The sequence below is a fragment of the Lactuca saligna genome, chromosome 9 (assembly GCF_052625555.1).
Source record: "Lactuca saligna cultivar CGN05327 chromosome 9, ASM5262555v1, whole genome shotgun sequence".
NCBI lineage: Eukaryota > Viridiplantae > Streptophyta > Magnoliopsida > Asterales > Asteraceae > Lactuca > Lactuca saligna.
Window position 1 is genome coordinate 28,525,489 of NC_136425.1, and position 21,460 is coordinate 28,546,948.

Below are 21,460 nucleotides of genomic sequence, written 5' to 3' on the forward strand. Positions count from 1 at the left end.
ACCAAATGGTTGTGGACCTAAGGTATTCCATTCTTATGACTGATTGGACATAGCATGTATGATTGTATATGTTATCTGCTGTGTGGTGCTTTTTTGGAGAACTCATTAAACTTTGGCTTATGGTTTCAGTTTATGATGTTTTTTGATAGTTTTTAACATTAAAATCCGAAGAAAACATTTGACATTTTTTTCAGAACAAAGAGAAAAAATGACATGTCTAATCTTGTTCACAAAATGCATATTAAAGATTATTTGCAAAATTTTCAAACGAAATGATAGTTTCCAAATTCCAATATATCTATGTTTGGAATCTAATTTTAAAATTTTATCATGATTTTGGGATGTTACATATATTGTGTTAAGTAAATATTCGTTATATTCTACAAGTAATTCGGGTTCATGATATTTTTCTTATGTTATTAAATTAGTTGGTATATCGAGGAGTTAGATTTTTAGAGGATAATTCTACATAGCGAGTTTCATCAACTACTTGATTCATTAATATTAAATAATGATGTGCTTTTGATATCATGACAAATATAATAGAAAAATGAGGCATGTTTTTTATTTATGGCTATTGAACTTATATATCATTTTATTCTTCAAAATACCAATACTCTGATGCTTTTTCAAGAAAGAGAAATTCTTGCATCAGAAAATGAATTCGTTCAAGAAGTAACGATTGTTTGTTATCATTATTTCTGTGATTTGAAAAATAATATTTAAGTTCAGATACCCTTTTTCAATAATATTTTGTTCACGATTCCTTTGATGAAAGTTTATACTTGCCTAACATTCTAAATGGTCTTAAACCGTGAGTTTAGCCAATTCATAAGTTAGTATAAAAATCGTCATTCCAGTTATGTTACTAAGGAATATTAATTGGAAATTGAACGAGTATACGGGTTATAGTATTGGGTAAGCATGTTATAAAAACATAGATAATTTTTGAAAGTAATAGAGGAAACCTTACGTTTATTCCAACAATGTCTTTGATGCTTTAAAAAAAGGATTTCTTTCAGATTTAAGATAAGACAATTTTCACCGGATATCTTTTGCGACAGTGCCAGATCTATGTGGGGGTGTTGGGGGTACTACAGCATCCCCAAAAAATTGTTTTATGTATATAAAAAAGTTACTTTTAAGCATGTTTTATGTTGGTGTACCCCTCGCTAAAAGGATAATATAATGTTTTTTTAATGCTTCAGATATGATAACTACATAAAATATTTATTGATAATGTTAATACCCCACATAAAAATTTCTGGCTCTGCCACTGTTTGCGATGACAATAAACAAGAGTAAAGGATAATCACTCTCGAATGAAGAATTGTTTTTTAGACAATCAGTTTTCACTCATGGACAATTATATATTGCATTGCCTATAGAGTTGATTTAAAAATATTAATTTGTAGACAATAAATTAACAATAGCACATCTAATGTTTTATTAAAAGAAGTTTTCGAAAATTTGTGATTCATAATAATTAATTAAAATATGTCAAAGTTTTTTTTATTAGTATAGATTCAATTACATATTTATTCATCATTTTATTTGTAATTATTTAGAATTTTTTTTTAATATTTAATGTTTACAGTTTGATATTCAACACAAACATATAAATAGTGTTTTAATAATATAGACCGAATCACTTAATTATTTTCAATTCCGTTTGTATATTTTCAAATGTTACTTTAAAACATGTTAAATGCTTAGATTTTGATATTTTTCAAAATGTCAAGATATTTTATTGTATAATCTTGATCGCACAAAGAATTACTTAATTTGTTGTAGTTTCATTATATTTTAATACTAGGTATGAGATCCATATCTTACATGGGTTTATTTAAAAAAAATTAACTATGAAATTTTAACAATTTGAGAAGTTTGAATTTATAAGAAAAATGAAAAAAAAATTAATTATTAAAATTAATGAGACTTTAATACATTGAATACATTACATATATAAATATTTCTAATAAATACCTTACATATATATTACCTTACATATTAAATATAGCATTTTAATTTAATAAAATGAAAATTACAATAAAATGACAAGTGGAAAATAGAAAATTTTAAAAATTTTAAAAATATTATGTGTCCAAATGAAGGAGAATATGACATGTGGCAAAAAAACCTTTATTTATTAAGAAGGATGCGCCCTTAGGTACGTCACTAATTATATAAAATTTTACCATATTTAAAATAAAATATATTATTTATAGAAAATATTTTTATTAAAAAATGTAAACGTATATATTTTATAATTAATACATTACGTATTTAGTTATAACAATATTTTCTATAACTAATGATTCTTATATGATTATTACACATATATATCATTAGGACACACATAAAAAAAGTCTCTAAAAAAATTAAGTTGAAAGCTTTTCATTTTGCATGAATGGGACAAAAAGCTAACGACGTTTCTCATAGTAACTCTACATAAATAATTAAGTCCTCTTCTCACAATAACTCTATATAAATAATTAATTCCTCACTGTTCAAACAATCATATGGTAGCAAACCATGTAATAAAAGATACAACACTTAAAAAAGACAGGTCATACGAAATTGAATTTATGAAATAATATAAGAAATCCAAATTAATACATTTTTCCTTCTCACATGCAACTATTACTTTTGCATGATTTAAAAAAAAAAAAAAAAAAAAAAAAAAAAAAAAAAAAAAAAAAAAAAAAGCATTCGTACTAAATGCATATCCATCTCCCAACTTCTTTTTAAACCCCCCATACATTTCATCTTCATAACTCAATCCAAACATCTTTCTTCCCTTATTCTCACAATGTTTGTTCATCTCGATTTCGAACTGATCTCAAAATGCAGTACGAAATCGAGATCAAATCAGACTGTGGCATCCGCTCTCAACGGTACCCTCCTTGTGTCCGGTAACCCTTTCCCGTACTACTTCCTTATCTCCCTCGAAGCTGGAAACATCTTGAGAGCTTTAATCCTATTACTCTCCTTCCCATTTATCTACACCATTTCCATCTTCTCCAAATCTGCATCTAATCAAATCTTTATCTTCATCACATTTGTTGGGTTAAGAATCCGAGATGTTGAGCTTGTATGTAGCTCAGTTTTACCCCGGTTTTACGTGGGTGATGTTCGACCTGAAACATGGAAGGTGTTTAACTCGTTTGGGAAGAGGTACGTGGTTACATCGAGCCCGAGAGTGATGGTGGAGCATTTTGTGAAGAATTTTTTAGGGGCTGATGAGGTGTTGGGGACTGAACTTGAGGTCTCGAAAACTGGTCGAGCCACTGGGTTTGTTAAACAACCAGGAGTTGTTATTGGTGGGTTTAAAAAAGCTGCCATTTTACAAGAATTTGAAGGTTCGAATTTGCCTGATTTGGGTCTTGGAGGTGGTGAAACTGACAAAGATTTCATGTCCATTTGCAAGGTAATATTTTTCGTTTTAATCATTTTAGTTCTACTTAGTAACAAGCTTATATTAATATCCTATAACACTTATATCTTTAATTATCAACTTAAGCTGAAGTTTTTTTTTTTTCAAATGTTTTTATCGGTTTGATGACAATATGAGACAATGGTTAAAATTTTTTGTTAATAACCATATTGTTGCATTAATTGACAAAAACAAAAATTGCTAAAACATACATGAAATTTTGTTATTTAGAAAAGTTACATAAAAATAGTATTTTACTTATGTTCCATTTTAGTTTTAGGAGATATGCATTTTGAAGCATGCACTTTAGAAATAATTATAAAAAAAACAGTATATTCACTTTAGGTAAATTATTGTACTGAATATATCTGTATTTTTTTATTATTTTTTGTTTTGTCACCAACCAATGATTCTTTGAATGTTAATTTTTGTAGTACTCTAGTAAATTATCTACGTCTACTGCCATATCTGCCCCTATAATCATACCCACAAGGCCACAACCAATATCGAACACTCATCATGCAGCATTAACACCGATGTTTAAGGCCTAATAAACACAACTGTCACTCACCTTTCATCTTCATTGTTTTTCTATAGACAGAAAAAATAAATGTAATTAAAAGAATCAAAATCAACACAAAAAATGATTGAGACAATGGAAGAAAATCGAAAATATATTTAAATGAAAATCAGATAAAAAAATAAAAAGGGTCAAACACATGAAACGATTGTTGTTCTGAAGGACTTGGATAGGATTTCTTTATGTCGAAGGACGAATTATGTATCTTTTAAAGAAATATAAGGATCACTTCGAAACACCTATTTAGAAACAGCCGTTCAATAAATGACACGTGGTGTGGGTAACGAGGACATCTCATATTCACATTGTTGTAAAACCCTTCGTCGAATTTAAATATTGCTTTCGAAAGTTTTGGTATTTAATGTATCTTCATGTGCATCATCCAACTATTACAATTATTATTTATTTATTTTTAGGAATAATCAAAGTATATAAGAAAAGCAAGAAAAAGGCATTGTCTCACTAAAATAAGTCATCTGTATAAACTATTTTTTTATTATAATTTAAGGTGTGTTTTGCAAAATAAATTTTTATAAATTAGTGTTTGATAAAATCACAAAAATAGTTTATTTTAGCTTTTAAGTTAACTTGTAAGTTAAAAAAAAAAAAAAAAAAAAAAAAGTTAATGCAAACAGGGTGAGACCACAAAAACAAAAAACAACATATCCAAGTTTATAAGTTAAAGTTTTGATAAATTATTTGAGATAACTAATTAGGTGTTTTTAACAAGAAGATGTGGGTTGAATTTTAGTCTATATTAACTTCTCGTTCCGAAAAAAAAGTTAAAAACAGAATATAAATGTTTTTTTAGATAATTAAGTTTTAATTTATAGAATATATATTTGTTTAGATAAATTATCTAATTATTATGGAATCAAAATATATAATTTGACAATCAATATATGTAATGCTCTAATAAAAAAGAAACAAGTAAAGTTATCATATGGTACTAGTTAGTTTACTTATTATGAAATGATTGTTTTATTTCTTTTATCAATTTATACAATAATATTTTATTTTATCAGTGATAATTTTATAATTTTTGTTTTTTGAAAGAAAAACTAGTCTATAAAAATTGAGTTTGAAACAATTTATTTTTTTAATATTTAATTATCAATTGATCATTACTAAGACACATTATTTTCTTTTACAAAATTATATAACTGTCATGGATTATAAAACCATGATTCAACTATTCAAATTAAAAAAATAAAATTTAGTGTATTTTAGTCATAAATTAAGCATGAATAATTATAAATTGAAAAAAAATTGTAAAACAACCTTAAACAAACAAATATCAAACTCTATTAAAAATATCACATTATGTTAATTCTACATATCATTTGCAATGTAGATATAAGTATATAGAACTTGAAACAAATCAATTATTTTCTTCATACAATAAACGATGTACAATTAGTCACATGACAATTACATATAAACAAATAAAAAAAAAAAAAAACGCTACATAATTATTAGCAATCAATCCAATAATTTTAGTATAATAATAATACGTATTGTGTTGTTTAAATATGATATATATACATTTCTAGTACCTGACCCAAAGAAGGTCATATCACATATGTGCTAAAAAGTAGGTAAACACAAATATGCATATAGAGTTAAAAATAGTTGAATGGATATGTATGTACTCACACACCCATATGTATGTATGGGATGCAAATTGGACTCATATAATAAACACAACTTACCTTCAACGGGTTAAACGATAAAATTTAGAAATGTATCAATAAATAACAAAAACTAAGTGCATTGAAAGTCATCCGAATATATTCAAAATTCTGTGAGTATCTAAATCATTTCACTAAAAAAAAACAAAAAAAAAACAAAAAAACCAAAAAAACAAACAAACAACCTATCTTAACATTATGTTTTGCAATTATATTTAATATATTATTTATCTTTAACTAAAAAAATAAAGAATTGAAAAAAACAATGTTAGGGTCAACCTGATTGGATTAAACCAATCAACAATAAAGAAGAACTTAAAAACGTATGAAATTTGAGAATTTTTTTCTTGATGACATTTTTCAGAAAAAGAAAACTACCAACATATGTCCATAAACATAGGGATTCAGATAAAAAGGAAGCCTTGTTTTTTTCAAAAAAAGCACGTATGTCCATATTTTCATCACACTTTCTTTAATATGTACAAATGAAATATATGCACATATGTACATAAAAAACACATGTTTTAGAATTTTTACATTGTTTCTTAAAAACATGTATTTGTAGACATCTGGTTTGTTTTAAGGTTTATGTTTTTTGTATATATAAAAAAAGTTTATATGCTCTTTAACATTTTTAAGTTTGTTTTGATCTTGATATATATATATATATATATATATATATATATATATATATATATATATATATATATATATATATATATATATATATATATATATATATATATATATATATATATATATATATATATAGCTGTATATTAGCTACATGTGGGTACACAAATTGAAAGCTTTCTTCAACGACATTATATGTTGATATGGTTTGGTGAAACTTTAATGGCCATATTGCTTTAGCATGATCCCTTTTCTCTTATTATTAAATTTTCATAACTATTTTATTTCTTTTTCTAATATAAATTTTAATTAATATATTACATGTATATGTGATCATCTTTAATTTATTAAAAGTTTCACATATAATTGTTGGGAAATTACTTTTTCCTAATTGGAATCATCATATGTTTTAAGTTATAGTCCAAAGGACCACTTTAAGTTGGTGATCATTAATTTCTTGACAGTTATTGTATTCAACCTATGGGTACAAGTAGGTTTTGCATAAAACTCGGACATGTGAAATATTGATTTTGTGCCATGTATATTATTCCGATAAAACAAAATTATCCATTTGGATAATTTGGCTCGGACTATTTGGATTGGATATTCAGATTTTTGTATTGATTTTCAGTAAAACCGAATTATTATTTTGGAAATCGGATTAATTTTTGTTTATAAAATTAAACCGAAGACTCCAAAAAAAAACTAAATAACAACTTATTATTTATTTGTAATATATAGTTAATCAATTAGAAATTTACTAAATAATTTTTTTATTATTCGAAAGTTTCATCGAATATAATACAGTAATATGTACTTATTATCAAAAGTTTTTTAAATAAATATTAAACTATAATTGATTTTTCTAGGAAGTTGTTTATAACTTATATTTCTTAACTAAACAAATGTTTAGTGTTTTATATAGAGTTGCCTAATAGTCAAGTTATGTACTAGTTTAAAAAAGTGTTGCCTCCTAAAAACTAATTTTAAAACAGATCCAACTAAATTGTAATTTAGTTAGATAGTATGGAATTTTAATATAGTTTGAATTATTTGGATCCGTGTTTTGAAAACAGAAATCAATTTGGATTCACTTGATCGGTTTTTAATTAAACTGATCCATCCAACCAAACACCCGTGACCATGATAAATAAAAATCACATTACATTGTAATAATATCATAAATCTAATCACCAATCATTTTTTATATGTAGAATTTATAATAATCATTTCATATAGTTTTTTGTATATATATATATATATATATATATATACACACACACACACACAAGTAGATTAATGCGAAAACATAAATATGTTGCGAAAACGCGAAAACATATTTAATCTTATAAAAATCAAACACATGTACTTTAGAAATTAAATTTATTAGCAATAAATTAAAGTTAATAAATTTACATTATAAAATATTGATTTAAAGGTAGTTTTAACAACCATTTTTTTTCAAGTCATTAACTAGTTTTAAATTAAAGTTTTCATAATAAAAATGTTAGAAAAACATGTTTTGTAAATAAAAAACAATTTCTCATTTCTTATTGACTATCATCGTGTAGTTGAAAGTTTGAATGAATTCTATTCCAATGTATAATGTTGAGGTGACACAATCTCATATGTTTTTCTTGTTTTCGAGTTTCGTAAATTATTTGTATTTTCGTATGAGCACTAAAAAATCTTAGCAATTACTTTTATCTTTTTTTTATATTTATATTTGATATGCAAAAATAACGTATAGTCTTGTTTTCAAGAATTTGCAAACGCATTGAATACCAACTTCTGTTTTGTTTGTTCTTGCATGGGTTTGAAGATCCCCCATGGCATGAATTGCATTAGAAAGGAAATATGCAATCTTGCAAAGGACATGGGAAAGTCATAGAGTCAAAAGACACTTTCAACCTTTTTCTGGTTCTATTATTTCATCTCACCCCATTGACACTCAATGTGTATATATATATATATATATATATATATATATATATATATATATATATATATATATATATATATATATATATATATAACTCTATTAAATGTTAATGGATTGAATCATAGATATATTTCGTTTAAAGAGTAGGTGACTAAAAAATATTAAGTTTTCTATTAAATCCATCTTAGAATTGTCAACTTTTCATAAAAACAATCAAAAAATTGTAAACTTTCCGTCAAAGCCATTCAACATTTATTAATTTTCTGAAAAAGCCATGCATTCTTTAAAATTAGAAAATGGTTTCTATAGAAAAAAAAATATACAATAGCGTTTCTTTTGGAAATGTAGCCAATACAAAGACTTTGGTTATATTTGTCTTTATTATATAATTCATAAAAAAAACACAGTTATAAAATTAATTAACATTTTATTTTAAAAACTTAAAGTTAGTAATTAATTATTTTAATTAAATTATTAACTAAGAGATATTTTTAGTTAAATAAAATTATAATCACCGATTTAAATAAATAAATGACATTATAATATGTATTAATTTTATTTTAATATTATTTAATTTAATGTAATTATAGTGGAAAATTTAAAATTTGAAATGGAAAATCAATAGATTAACATGTGACATGATATTAATTAGGAGGCTTAATAGAGTGTCACATGACAAAAAAAAAAATCAACATATTCTTTTATTAGAATATGAATTATTTTCTTAAAATATAATAATTAGATTATATAATTCATTATTACTTTATTCATGAAAAAAATTTATGCTTATATAAACTAGTAAAAACGGAAGTGATGAACCTTAAATAAATAATAATTTCTACATTTATTAATTTTAACGTTCTAATGAGATTCTTATAATAATACCCTTTTTGTAAGTTAATTTTTTTATATCAAGTGTTAACACTTGCTAATGCGAGATTAGCCCACTTGGTAAAGATTGGTACCTCTAAGATTAGAGGTCTTGGGTACAAACCCATATATAGACAATTTAATTAACTTGATGATTCTAACTGCAAACCACTAACCAGCCGTTTAAAAAAATGTTTAACAATCATGTATAAAACCAAATTTAGTATTTTAATTTAAACAAATGTTATAACACTAAATATTCATCATCACAACAATTTTTGTATATAGTTGAATGTATTTTAGATACAAAAATGGTGTGTACATCAAGAGTAAAAAGATACATTTAAATTTGATTCCTTTGCTTCTTTTAGTTCGATCTCATTAGTTTAGCAAATATTGAAATTTTAATTACATTAGATTCAAAATCATTTTTGAAACAGGAGGATTTTGCTTTATGATTTTATGTGAGGTTACATTATATACTTGGTTTCTTGCAGGAAGGATACATGGTACCACAAACAATATGCGAACCCTTACCAAGGGACAAACTTCTAAGTCCAATCATCTTTCATGAAGGACGTCTAGTTCAGAGGCCAACACCACTTATAGCTCTACTTACCTTCTTATGGATGCCGATAGGCATTTTCCTTTCAATCCTTAGGGTTTATCTCAATATCCCATTGCCCGAAAAGATCGTGTATTACAACTACAAGATCCTTGGCATCAAACTAATCGTTAAGGGAACCCCTCCACCCCCTCCAAAACAAGGACAAAGTGGGGTGCTCTTTGTATGCAACCATCGTGCTGTTATAGACCCTGTGGTTACTGCAGTCGCCTTAGGTAGAAAGATCAGTTGTGTGACTTATAGTATTAGTAAATTCTCTGAGTTAATATCTCCGATTAAGGCAGTAGCATTAGCAAGAGAAAGAGATAAAGATGCTGCACATATCAAACAATTATTGGAAGAAGGTGATTTGGTCATCTGCCCTGAGGGAACAACGGGTAGAGAGCCATTCTTGCTTAGATTTAGTGCGCTTTTTGCAGAGCTCACAGATAGGATTGTCCCAGTTGCCATTAATACAAAACAAAGTGTGTTTTACGGGACAACAGCTCGTGGGTATAAGTTCTTGGATCCATATTTTGTGTTCATGAACCCTAGACCTACGTATGAGATAACTTTCTTGAACCAACTACCACTCGAGCTAACATGCAATGGTGGGAAGTCTCCATTTGAGGTGGCAAATTATATTCAAAGGGTAATAGGCGATACACTTGGGTTTGAATGCACGAATTTAACTAGGAAGGATAAGTATGCGATGATGGCTGGAACAGATGGTCGTGTGGAGAGTAAGAATGAGAAATCGAAATAGAGAAATATGTGATTCGGCTAAGAAGATACTTTGTTGCCATTATTATTTTTTTTCAAATAAACTTTCAACATTCTATCAAAACAATAATGTTTGTTTATATTCGTGATGAAATTGTTATTTGTATATTACTTACTATGTGATTTATATATATTTATTTCATTTCGATTTAATAGCTAGATCACTTGTTGCTTCCTAGAAAAATAGTTATTGGTACCAAGATTCTGCAAGGCTGGTCCAAAGGTTTTTCATGTCCGGGACAAAACGATACAATAATGCCCCAATGCTTCTAAATGGAGGTACCAGTTATGTAAAAGGTGGCATATATGATGTGAATGATTTGGATCGGCACAAGGATATAATAGCACTAGATTCTAATGTTTGAGCGTTTATGAAAAATTTTGGAATGAATATATTATCTGTGAAAATTGATTTTTAAATGTTATAACTTTTCTTAATAACAAACTTAAAATCAAACGTGTCATAATCCCTTTGCTATAAATTTTATCTCAATTGATATGGATATATCAAGTCTCCTTAAATGGTAGTATTTACATTTCCCCTCTTAGTAGTAGTATGTCGTATGGAGAATAAGTTTGCTTTAGAATCACTGCTAATTTAGTTTAGGAATAAAACAATAATAAAAAGTTAGTTCGAAGTTGAAAATGGATGTAAGGCTATTGTTTAATGGGATCAATGTTGAAAAAGGAGGTCGCGCTCTTCCAGAGGTGTTTGGGGTTGCTTATATTGTTTTACGAAGTTATAACACATGTACTATACCGTTTACAATAATAAAATTTAAATAATGAGAAAAAAATTATTTAGCGATATTTTGCAAACAAATAATTTTATAGTATGTATATTAGTAAGGCTATATATATATATATATATATATATATATATATATATATATATATATATATATATATATATATATATATATAGGTAAAGGTTCAAATGAGAACCAAAAAAGGTTAAGAACCGTAAGAACCTCTAATTTTAGATGTTTACAAAGGGTTTAGGATATTTATAAAGGGTTTAGGGGTTAGGGTTAAGGGTTTAGGGTTTATGGTGTTTATAAAGGGTTTTGGGTGTTTATAAAGGGTTTAAGGTTTATGGGTTAGGGGTTAGGGTTTAAGGTTTAGGGTTTAGGGTTTAGGGTTACCCTAAACCCTTTATAAACAATTAAAGTTAGAGGTTCTTAACATTTTTTTATTCTTATTTGAACCACTCCATATATATATATATATATATATATATATATATATATATATATATATATATATATATATATATATATATATACTAGGTTAAAACCCGTGGAACCCAAGGGTGCTGTTTTTGAATTGAATTTAAAAATTAATTATTTAATAAAATATTATATCAATAATTCTGATAACTTATAAATTGTAATATTGAATATTTAAATAATTTTTTTTATTGGTAATTATTTAATTACTAACTAAATGGGAAGTATTTAATTAGGAATGAAGATTTTTGAAAACTATTTTTTTTTATTCATCATTCTAATTGGACATATGCAGATGATACAATACCAATGTGTGTAATGAAATTAACATAAAATACAACAATACGTAATTATAAAAAAATACAGTAATATGATGGATTAAGTGTGATTTCCTAAAATTGAATAAAACGACGTTACAAAAAAGTTGGCTACAAATTTCGAAAAACTTCCTTATAAACAACATTGGAAGTTTTATTTGTGAGTTTGCCATCTTTATCTAAAATTAATAATTTTAATCCCTCTCTACTCTAAACTCTAGATAAGGCAACATACAATTGTCCATGTGAAAAACCTGGATCTTTCAGAAACAGACCAACCTTTGACAACGATTGTCCTTGACTTTTGTTAATAGTCATTGCAAAACATACAGCCACAGGAAACTGTTTTCTTGTGAATTTGAAGGGAATCTTTTTTTCTGATGGAGTTAAAGACATTCTTGGAATAAAAGTCCGATTTCCAATATTAGTTCCAGTTATTATACGTGCCTCAATAACACGTTTGCCCAATGATAACACCTGTAGTCTTGTGCCATTACATAAGCCGTTTTTCTGATCAATATTTCTCAGTAACATTACTGGAACACCAATTTTTAAAACTAATTTATGATTTGGAAAACCGGATACTTTGAGTCCATTTAATACATCAGGAGAGTATAGATTTGCATCAAATTGATCATGGAGAAATTCGGATTCACATATGCAGTCTGAACTTAAATATTCAACTTGATCTCCTGGAAACTTCTTAAGTAAACGGTCGTTTATTTCCTGGACAACTTCATTTTTTGGAGCAAGTATCGCTCTTTCTTGGAAATAATTTATATCGCTATAGTACTCTAAAATTGAAGGATATACAAAATCAATTAAGAAACCTATAGGATCATGTGAATCATTAATGAGAATATCATCCGGAATATCGATAATCGTTTCACCGTCGTTCGGACCACCAAGTTTTCCTTCTCCTATATCCAACAACCAATTTGCAAAATCTCTTATTTTTCCTATATCTGATTGATCCCTTCCAACAGTTAGCCTCATGTTTTTTGTTAATCTATGGACTTTGCAATGTTCCCATAAATATGAAGAACTCAAAGAAGCATTTACAATGTTCTGTCTACTGCCACCCGGCACAACAGGTAGAATTTGTCTAAAATCTCCTCCAAAGACAATAACTTTCCCTCCAAATGGAATATTTGAGATGGTTGAATTTACGCACCTTAATAAATCCTTCAAAGTTCGATCTAAAGCTTCAAATGCATGCTTATGGACCATAGGTGCTTCATCCCAAATTATCAAAGAGGTTTTCCTTATTAAGCTTGCCAACTCACCGTCTGGATTTATGTTACAAAAAGAATCCTCTGTAAGCTCAAATGGAATTATAAATCGAGAGTGTGCTGTTCTACCACCGGGCAATAATAAGGAAGCAATACCACTTGAAGCAACATTTAATACAATATTTCCTTCAGATCTAATTGCTGCAGATATTGTTTTCCATAAAAAAGTTTTACCCGTTCCACCATACCCGTAAACAAAGAAGACACCTCCTTTATTTTGTTGAATAGCACTCTTGATGTTTAGGAAAATGTTCCGTTGCTCATTTGTTAATGCAAGAAACATACGATTATAGTCATTCTTTATCACGGGAATGTCGTAATCTAGTTCCTCGGTGATAAGTCGATTGTTTGAAGAAGAAACGGATTCAACATCTGGGTATGGCATGTTTTTGAAATTTTTGAGAGTAGAGTTGTTTCGAAGTAAAATTTGTTGTATTTCGAACAAAGTTAAGTTCTTAAGTTCATCTACTCCGAGAGACAATTCTGCACGAAAATATTAAATAATTAATAAAATACGTGGTTGATATTTAATAATTTCATTACTAATTATTTAATGGGTGTTGAAAAATAAAAAATAAATTAATTTTAAAAAATAAGAAAAAATGTAATACCTGCTGATTTAAATCTTCGTCGTTGGCTATATAGAATTCCATCTGCCAAATATTCCCATGTATTTTCCCAAACGATCTTTGGTTTAGACATACTATTACACATCAACAATGTAGCAAATAAAAAGCGTAGATAAAAACCAGATCCAGAATGACTTGCTTCTTTAATTGCATCAATGTATTCCTTGTCATCATCTAATAGCCCGAGTGCATAACAGGCATCTCTAAAAGAAGAATGTGTTTCTCCATTTACCGTGCGAATTTCATCAAATGATGTTGGTCCTTTTACTTTATTTAAAAGAATCCTTAAGAAATATGCTTCACCTAGTTTAGGTGAAACTGAATGAATTCTACCGATGGCTTTTCCTACTTTCCTTCGCTTCCAAAACCGACCATTTAATATCCAAACAAACTTTGTAGGGAATTCAACATATGTGAGTTTTCGTGCTTCACTGTCGATTGCATTACACTCCATCCAAGCTGTGAACTTTGAAGTGGCAACAGAAGGTTTGTCAAGAACATCATCAATATCATCATTTTCGCCATATACAATCTGTTGTTGATTAGGAAGATGAAAAGGTAGTCTAACAACAGAAGGATATCTCCAATGAACATCATATCTAAAAATTCGCCATGATGCTTCACATGCTGATAAATATCTACAATCGTAATATTCAGCTATTTCATCGACCGCATCATTATTTTCACATTCATTATTGGTTGGTACAACAGCAACTGTAGCTCTATCAGGACCCTTATTTATGTATTTAAACAAATACTTTATAGAAGATCCCTGATTGCACCATTCAATATTAATATGTGCCTGATATCTTTTCAATAGATATTTGTTGTATGGAACAACATTTCTATTATCCAACCTTACACCTGATTTTTCTACAAAATGACCATCGTTTCTTCGCCTATATAACGGAAAACCATTCTGATCAACAGACGAATGATTAATGAATTGTTTTGGAAAGTTTTTAGAGCACTTTTTATCCACCATGCATGGACAATTCATATTTTCAGCTCCACATGGACCATGAATCATAAACTCATTTACAAGTGAATACAATTCAGGATCTTCAATTCTGTCTGGTATCTCTGCTGAAATTATTGGATCGATAAGTTCAACAGTTGGTAGCTTGTTGTCAGAATGCATGAATAGACATATATGACTATGCGGCAAACCTCTTTTTTGAAATTCAATGGTATAAACATCTGTAAAAGAATTTGACAAAAAATAAAAGAGAATGTGATTAGATATCAAAACATATTTAAAATATAATAATAAGATCAATGTTTTATAAAAAAATTAAAAATATAGTTTTAATTACATGCTTGAACTTTGCCGAAAATTTGATTCTCCCTTAAGTCTTTAATGAATGCATCAAGCTTGATCTTAAACAACCTACATAGTATATCAGGTCTGTCTTCTGGTTGAAGTGAAGTATCCTTAAGAAACCTTTTAATCTCAGGCCATTTGGGATTACACGTAAAGGTTATGAAGAAATCAGGATATCCAAACCATTTACATAGTGACATGGCATCCAAATAGTTTTGCAGCATATAGCGTGCACCTCCGGTAAAGGATGAAGGTAATATGACACGTTGGCCGACATTCGAGATATCAGTCGTTCCTTGAGCTTTTTGGTTACGTAAATTTTCATAAGAATCACATCTAAGAACATGTTGTTGCCTACGTATGTAGTACATTCTCTCCGTTTCCATCATAGTATAGGCATCTACCAGAAATTGTTGAAACAACCTTCTTGAATTAAGTATGAGAGAGAACGAATGATCTCTGTCTTGAATCCTATAAGCGAAATATTCTCTCATTGTACATTTCGCACGTTTGCTGTTGGTCGTAAATGACACACCTCTATGAAGAATGTCAACACTATAACCATCATCCCCATATGGAAATAGCAATGGATATTGGAGAGGAAGGTACGAAGGATGCAATTCACTGATACGTTGTAGACAACCATTTTTTGTTTGAACGACGATATCCCTCTTTTCGATTGAATCCGAAATGTCACCAATTATTAAAGCAGCAACCTCAGAAGCAGTCGGTAGGTTATATGTTCTTCCATCTTGCTCCCTTCTCCCGATAAGTTGTAATTTCATATCAACTTCTGGATTTTTTTGAAAAGTATCTCTTACCATTCTATAAGATCTAACCAAGACATTATTTGAATCCAACATCACCTTAATATCTTTAACAATATCACTATCAGTTGATGTTGATTGATCTTTTTCACCACTAAAATAAAAAAATTTATACATAATATTAGTAATATATACATAATATATATATATATATATATATATATATATATATATATATAATAGATTATGAATAAGAAGTTTGAGAAAATACCGAAAACATCTTTGTCTATTTGTAATTTCGTTGTCAGTGTCATAAATGTATAACTGAGAGAATTTTGGTTCTGATCCTTTTGCTGGCAAAAGACTTCCAATACTATGATAATTTTGACCACCCAATCTGAAAATGTAAGGAGCGTTTCCTCTATTGATTGAAGAGTCAATTTTACCACCCATCGACGTGAAAGAAAACATTGAATTGTAACGTCGAATGTTTTTCATGAAGTGTTTGCTTTTTGAATCCATATTTCGAAACATTCTTTCATAAGTAGGGGGTGCATTCTTTAAGTCTGGAAGTTGAACTTTGCCGTAACCACAACATAATGAATAATCCGTGTTCCCATTTTCTTTACCTCTAATGGATTCATTTCTCCATAACTTTGCACGACATGTTTGACATACAACATCTTGATCACCATGATCCAAATATTCTGTAAAATAAAAGCGTTGAATAAAATATCAATGAATTTTATAATTATATAGAACATAGTATCTGAAATGTAAAATGGATTTTATTTTTTCATTACCATTTGAGATACCAACTATACGATTTTCATTGTTCACTTGATGTATATTTTCTACATCTTCTGTCAAATCAATCAATGGGATAGGGGATAAATGTCTTGTCTTCGTTTTTAATTTATGACATCCTGGATTTAACTTGATTGATGATGAAGAAGTTGTTACTGTAGATGCATTTTTTGATGTCATATCATTTGAAAGTACATGGTACTGTCTTTTCTTTGCTAACTTAGAAGTGATATATTTATCGAAACCAATGTTATCTGAATAAAATAAAAATAAAATAGTTAACTAAATAAATAAATATTTACATAATGGATAATAGTATATTTTAAAAACCATAAATAATTACCATTCGTAATGTTAGATAAAGGATTTATAACATTTGTAATGTTAGAAAATGGAGTTCTAACATCTGTAAGGGAAGGACAGTATTGTATGGTTGTGTTATGCTTTGCAGGTGTTGTAAATGAATTGACATTTTGAGTTTGACGAACAATGTTGGTTGATTGATCTGCAAATAGAAATAACTTATAAAACTTGTAAATATATGTATTAAACTATATAACAGTAAAAGATGGAATATAAAATACTAATACGGTTATAGTTAATGGTTTTTTTGAAGAGATGCTGTAATGATATACTTGGAACGTTTGGTATTGTTTTTATTTTCTTCGATCTTTTATTTTCCAAATATATTTTTCTTTGTCTTCTTTTCTCTTTGGCATGCATGTGGTACATGTTACTGTTGTTTTCTGCATAAGAAGACATAGGTTAGGAAATGAAATGTGAAATTATGTACATAATATGTTTATATAATACAATTGAAGTTAGTTAGAATTAAATAAATAATGATAATAAAGTAAATGTATTTAAAAAGTTACCTTTATTAATTTGTTTATTAAAATGTTAGCATCATGACTCATCATCCTCATTTCCAACCTAGGGTTTATTCGATTTAAATCTACTGTTTCCCCAATTTCAACCAATCGTTGGTTCGGATGATATCAGGGGTTAAAACCCTAGATCTCCATGGAATCAATGAAGGTAAAATTGTGTGATACACGATAATCGTGATGATTATAAATTGCTTATTGATCTTATGTATCTATTCAAGATTATTTTTTTACAATTAGAAAAACATCTATTCCAGCATATTGATTATTGTTGTAAATTTCAACCATAAATTCATAGAGAAAACAAAGTGATCTAAACTGATAATACTAACCTGACATATGGATATGGAAATCTTGCAGGTAGAACTGGAATGAGGATTACAACTTTAATGAAGCAGTTTGATGTAAGCTTAATGAAAAAAAAATCGCAGAAACAATTGAACATTAAGAAGACGAATGAGGTGTTTCAAATTTTGGATTTCACGTTTTGAGTTAAAGTTATATGCTTGAATATTGGAAAAAGATTACGATTATATGATTTTATTGTTGTTGGATCTTTATTAGATATAATTTTCTTCCTGATTTTTTGGAATTTAAAAGATTACAACTAAAAATTAGTTTAATATTCAAATTTCATCTAAAAAAGGAGTATAGAATATTAGGAAATAGTTGGTTGAATATAGGTTATTTACAGAAGATAAGTAAATATGCTGCAACCATTACAAAAATATATGAATTAATTTTAGAGAATCAAAGATATAAATTTTGTTTACAATTGGTTATTGATTATTTATTAAAAATAACATATTTATCGTGACAAAAATAATAGTTATTCTAAATAATAGACATAAATGTTCCATGTTTAAAATAATCAACATAAAGATGCGAATGTGATTATGGTTAATATTCATTATTGGAGTCAAATGCAGTTCACGTGTAAAAGCAAAAATGTTCGCATTTGGTAATACAAATCAAAATTGGGTTTCGCATATGAGGTTGTATGGATTGGGGTTAAAGATGCGAAGGTGATTATGGTTAATATTCATTTCGTATTTGGTGAGACAAACAACTCAAATGCGAATGAACTAAAAAAAAAAATGAATGGAACATGCGAAGAAAAAAGGTGAATGAAGAATGTGAATTTTACAGTAGAATGCGAATTGGGTAAGAAAGCTAAGAATTTCGCATTTTTATTATACAAATTGATTGATTGATTGATTTGTCTTAATTGTTAATTGCGATATATGAAATACTTATCAAGTTAGGGGCAATATGGTCATTTTGAAGTAAAAGAAGCCTTGGTTATTAAATGAATCATACGAAGGATCTGTTATTTGATTTTGGAATTGGGGCGAATAATCGAACGATTTGGAGTTGCGAATTTGATTTTGAAAAGCCAATCAGTTGGGTTCGCATATGAAAACAGATAAGTTTTGATTTTGGATTCGCAATTGGGTAAATTGGGTTATTGATTGAGGGACGATTCGTGAAGAAAAATGCGAAGTCAAGAAGGACTGTGAAATGTGATTTGTTCAATATTGGAGTCAAATGCAGTTCACGTGTAAAAGCAAAAATGTTCGCATTTGGTAATACAAATCAAAATTGGGTTTCGCATATGAGGTTGTATGGATTGGGGTTAAAGATGCGAAGGTGATTATGGTTAATATTCATTTCGTATTTGGTGAGACAAACAACTCAAATGCGAATGAACTAAAAAAAAAATGAATGGAACATGCGAAGAAAGAGGGTGAATGAAGAATGTGAATTTTACAGTAGAATGCGAATTGGGTAAGAAAGCTAAGAATTTCGCATTTTTATTATACAAATTGATTGATTGATTGATTTGTCTTAATTGTTAATTGCGATATATGAAATACTTATCAAGTTAGGGGCAATATATTTTATTTGAGTTATAACCAAAATCAACTAACTTGTCCATTTTAAAACAATAAAAGTATCCAAAAATATTCAAAACCAATAATATTTGACATCCTAAATACCCCAAAATAAAAATCATACCAAGCAATTAAAATATCTTTATAACCAAAACAAATGATCAAAATATATTAAATGTGTCTTATAACCGATAGAAACTCACTTTTCAATTTTTGGAATCAAGAGTGGAGTTTCCTCTGCGGTTGACTTTCTTTTAGCCTTAGTTGAACTTAAATCATATCCAGAATCAACATCATAAATTTCTTGGAGGTTGCGCTTCAAATCACCTGATATTTTGCAAGGACTTGTTGCGGTTGACTTATCAACTGTTGAGGTTGTAAAACTTTCGTCTGTTTGTGAGATCACATCCTAATTTTAAAAATAAAAAAAAATGTTTGATTCCTAAAAAAAATAACTAATATAATTAAAAGTTTATAAAATAAAATGAAAAACCTTTTGAACAGGCTGTACAATATCATCGGATTCCAAAGCAACTTGATTTAAGGAGACAGATTGATTACTCTAAAAAATAAAATAGAAATATGTTAATCGTTATGTACTTTAACATTAAAGAATTGTAAATTTTCAACAATAAAAAATTACATACCATAAGTTCTATTTTACTTTCCAATTCACAAACAATGGACATATCTTCTGTAACTCTGAGAACTGTGTAGATGTTATTATAGTTGTTGACATTATATTCTGTAATATCTACAACAAAACCAAACTTGCGGTTTTTCAACACATTAAGTTGCATTGGAAATAGGGCATCACTGTCTCCGGCCTGTAAGATATATTTTAATAAATTAAAAAAATTAAGTAAATGTTTTCTGATTTTAAAGGTATGAATAATATACCGCATCATGTATCTTTTTCAACTCGTAGGCACTTATATTTAACAACCTCCTTGCTTCCCTATCAAAAAGAGTCAATCCAATGGTTCCAGTACAATCTTGTACGTTAATTGGAATTATATACCTAAAACAAAAAATAATTATGTCATTGTTAGTGTTGTTTTAAGATTGACAAAATTAATAGAAATAAATATGTCTATACTTTATAACTGACTGAAATTCAGATTTTTTGCATTGTGCATTTGTACACTCGACAACCATAGTTTCTGAAATTCCCTCAGGGTTGGTATACGAATGATTGGTTTTGGGAACAGAGATAATTTTTTTTCCACATTTTTTGCATGCTTCATAATACCATGGTAGATTTTGCCTTATATTAACAATGGAAGCAACTAATAAAAACTTCATTTCCTGTATCATATAAAATGTAAAAACTATTAAAATAAATTATGCAAAAATAAAATGTAAAACATATAAAATAATGCAATATACCTTAATTGGTTCGGTGATCTCACAGATTGTTTTTAATGGAAAATTGCCCTTAAAGTCATCTGTATATGAAGAAGAGTAGCTTTGAAGTGTAGTTATGCTTTTTTCAGTTATACCGAAATTGTCATGACATTTCAACCTGTAATGTTTAATTTAGATTCATGAATATTAGGTTTTGTGTTTTTTTTTAAGTTAAAATACATTATAAAAAAATAAAAAACAACTGGAAACTAACTTATTTTTAAACTCATTTATTTCATAAATGTCAGAATTTATGAACAATTTCGTTACTTCAAAATGACTTTTAGCTTCACCAAGACCTGTAAAAAATGTATATCCAATTATTAAAATTTATATAAAAACAGTAATTATAAACATCTATATATAA

The 21,460-nt window shown here is 27.9% G+C and overlaps 2 protein-coding genes across 2 annotated transcripts; one reads left to right on the plus strand and one right to left on the minus strand.

The window, feature by feature from the left end:
* The first annotated feature begins 2,759 nt into the window (after nucleotides 1–2,759).
* On the plus strand, nucleotides 2,760–10,692 carry GPAT6 (glycerol-3-phosphate acyltransferase 6). Its single transcript, XM_078973127.1, has 2 exons — nucleotides 2,760–3,430; nucleotides 9,650–10,692. Exons 1-2 carry the CDS (start codon nucleotides 2,813–2,815, stop codon nucleotides 10,520–10,522), a joined length of 1,491 nt encoding a protein of 496 aa, XP_078829253.1. The 5' UTR covers nucleotides 2,760–2,812; the 3' UTR covers nucleotides 10,523–10,692.
* Nucleotides 10,693–12,295: 1,603 nt separating this feature from the next.
* On the minus strand, nucleotides 12,296–17,666 carry LOC145016135 (uncharacterized). The gene is made up of 8 exons (XM_078974543.1): nucleotides 17,642–17,666; nucleotides 17,248–17,409; nucleotides 16,913–17,158; nucleotides 16,369–16,804; nucleotides 15,323–16,251; nucleotides 13,989–15,206; nucleotides 12,533–13,860; nucleotides 12,296–12,427 (listed from the first exon to the last, which is right to left on the minus strand). Exons 1-8 carry the CDS (start codon nucleotides 17,664–17,666, stop codon nucleotides 12,296–12,298), a joined length of 4,476 nt encoding a protein of 1,491 aa, XP_078830669.1.
* Nucleotides 17,667–21,460: the final 3,794 nt, after the last annotated feature.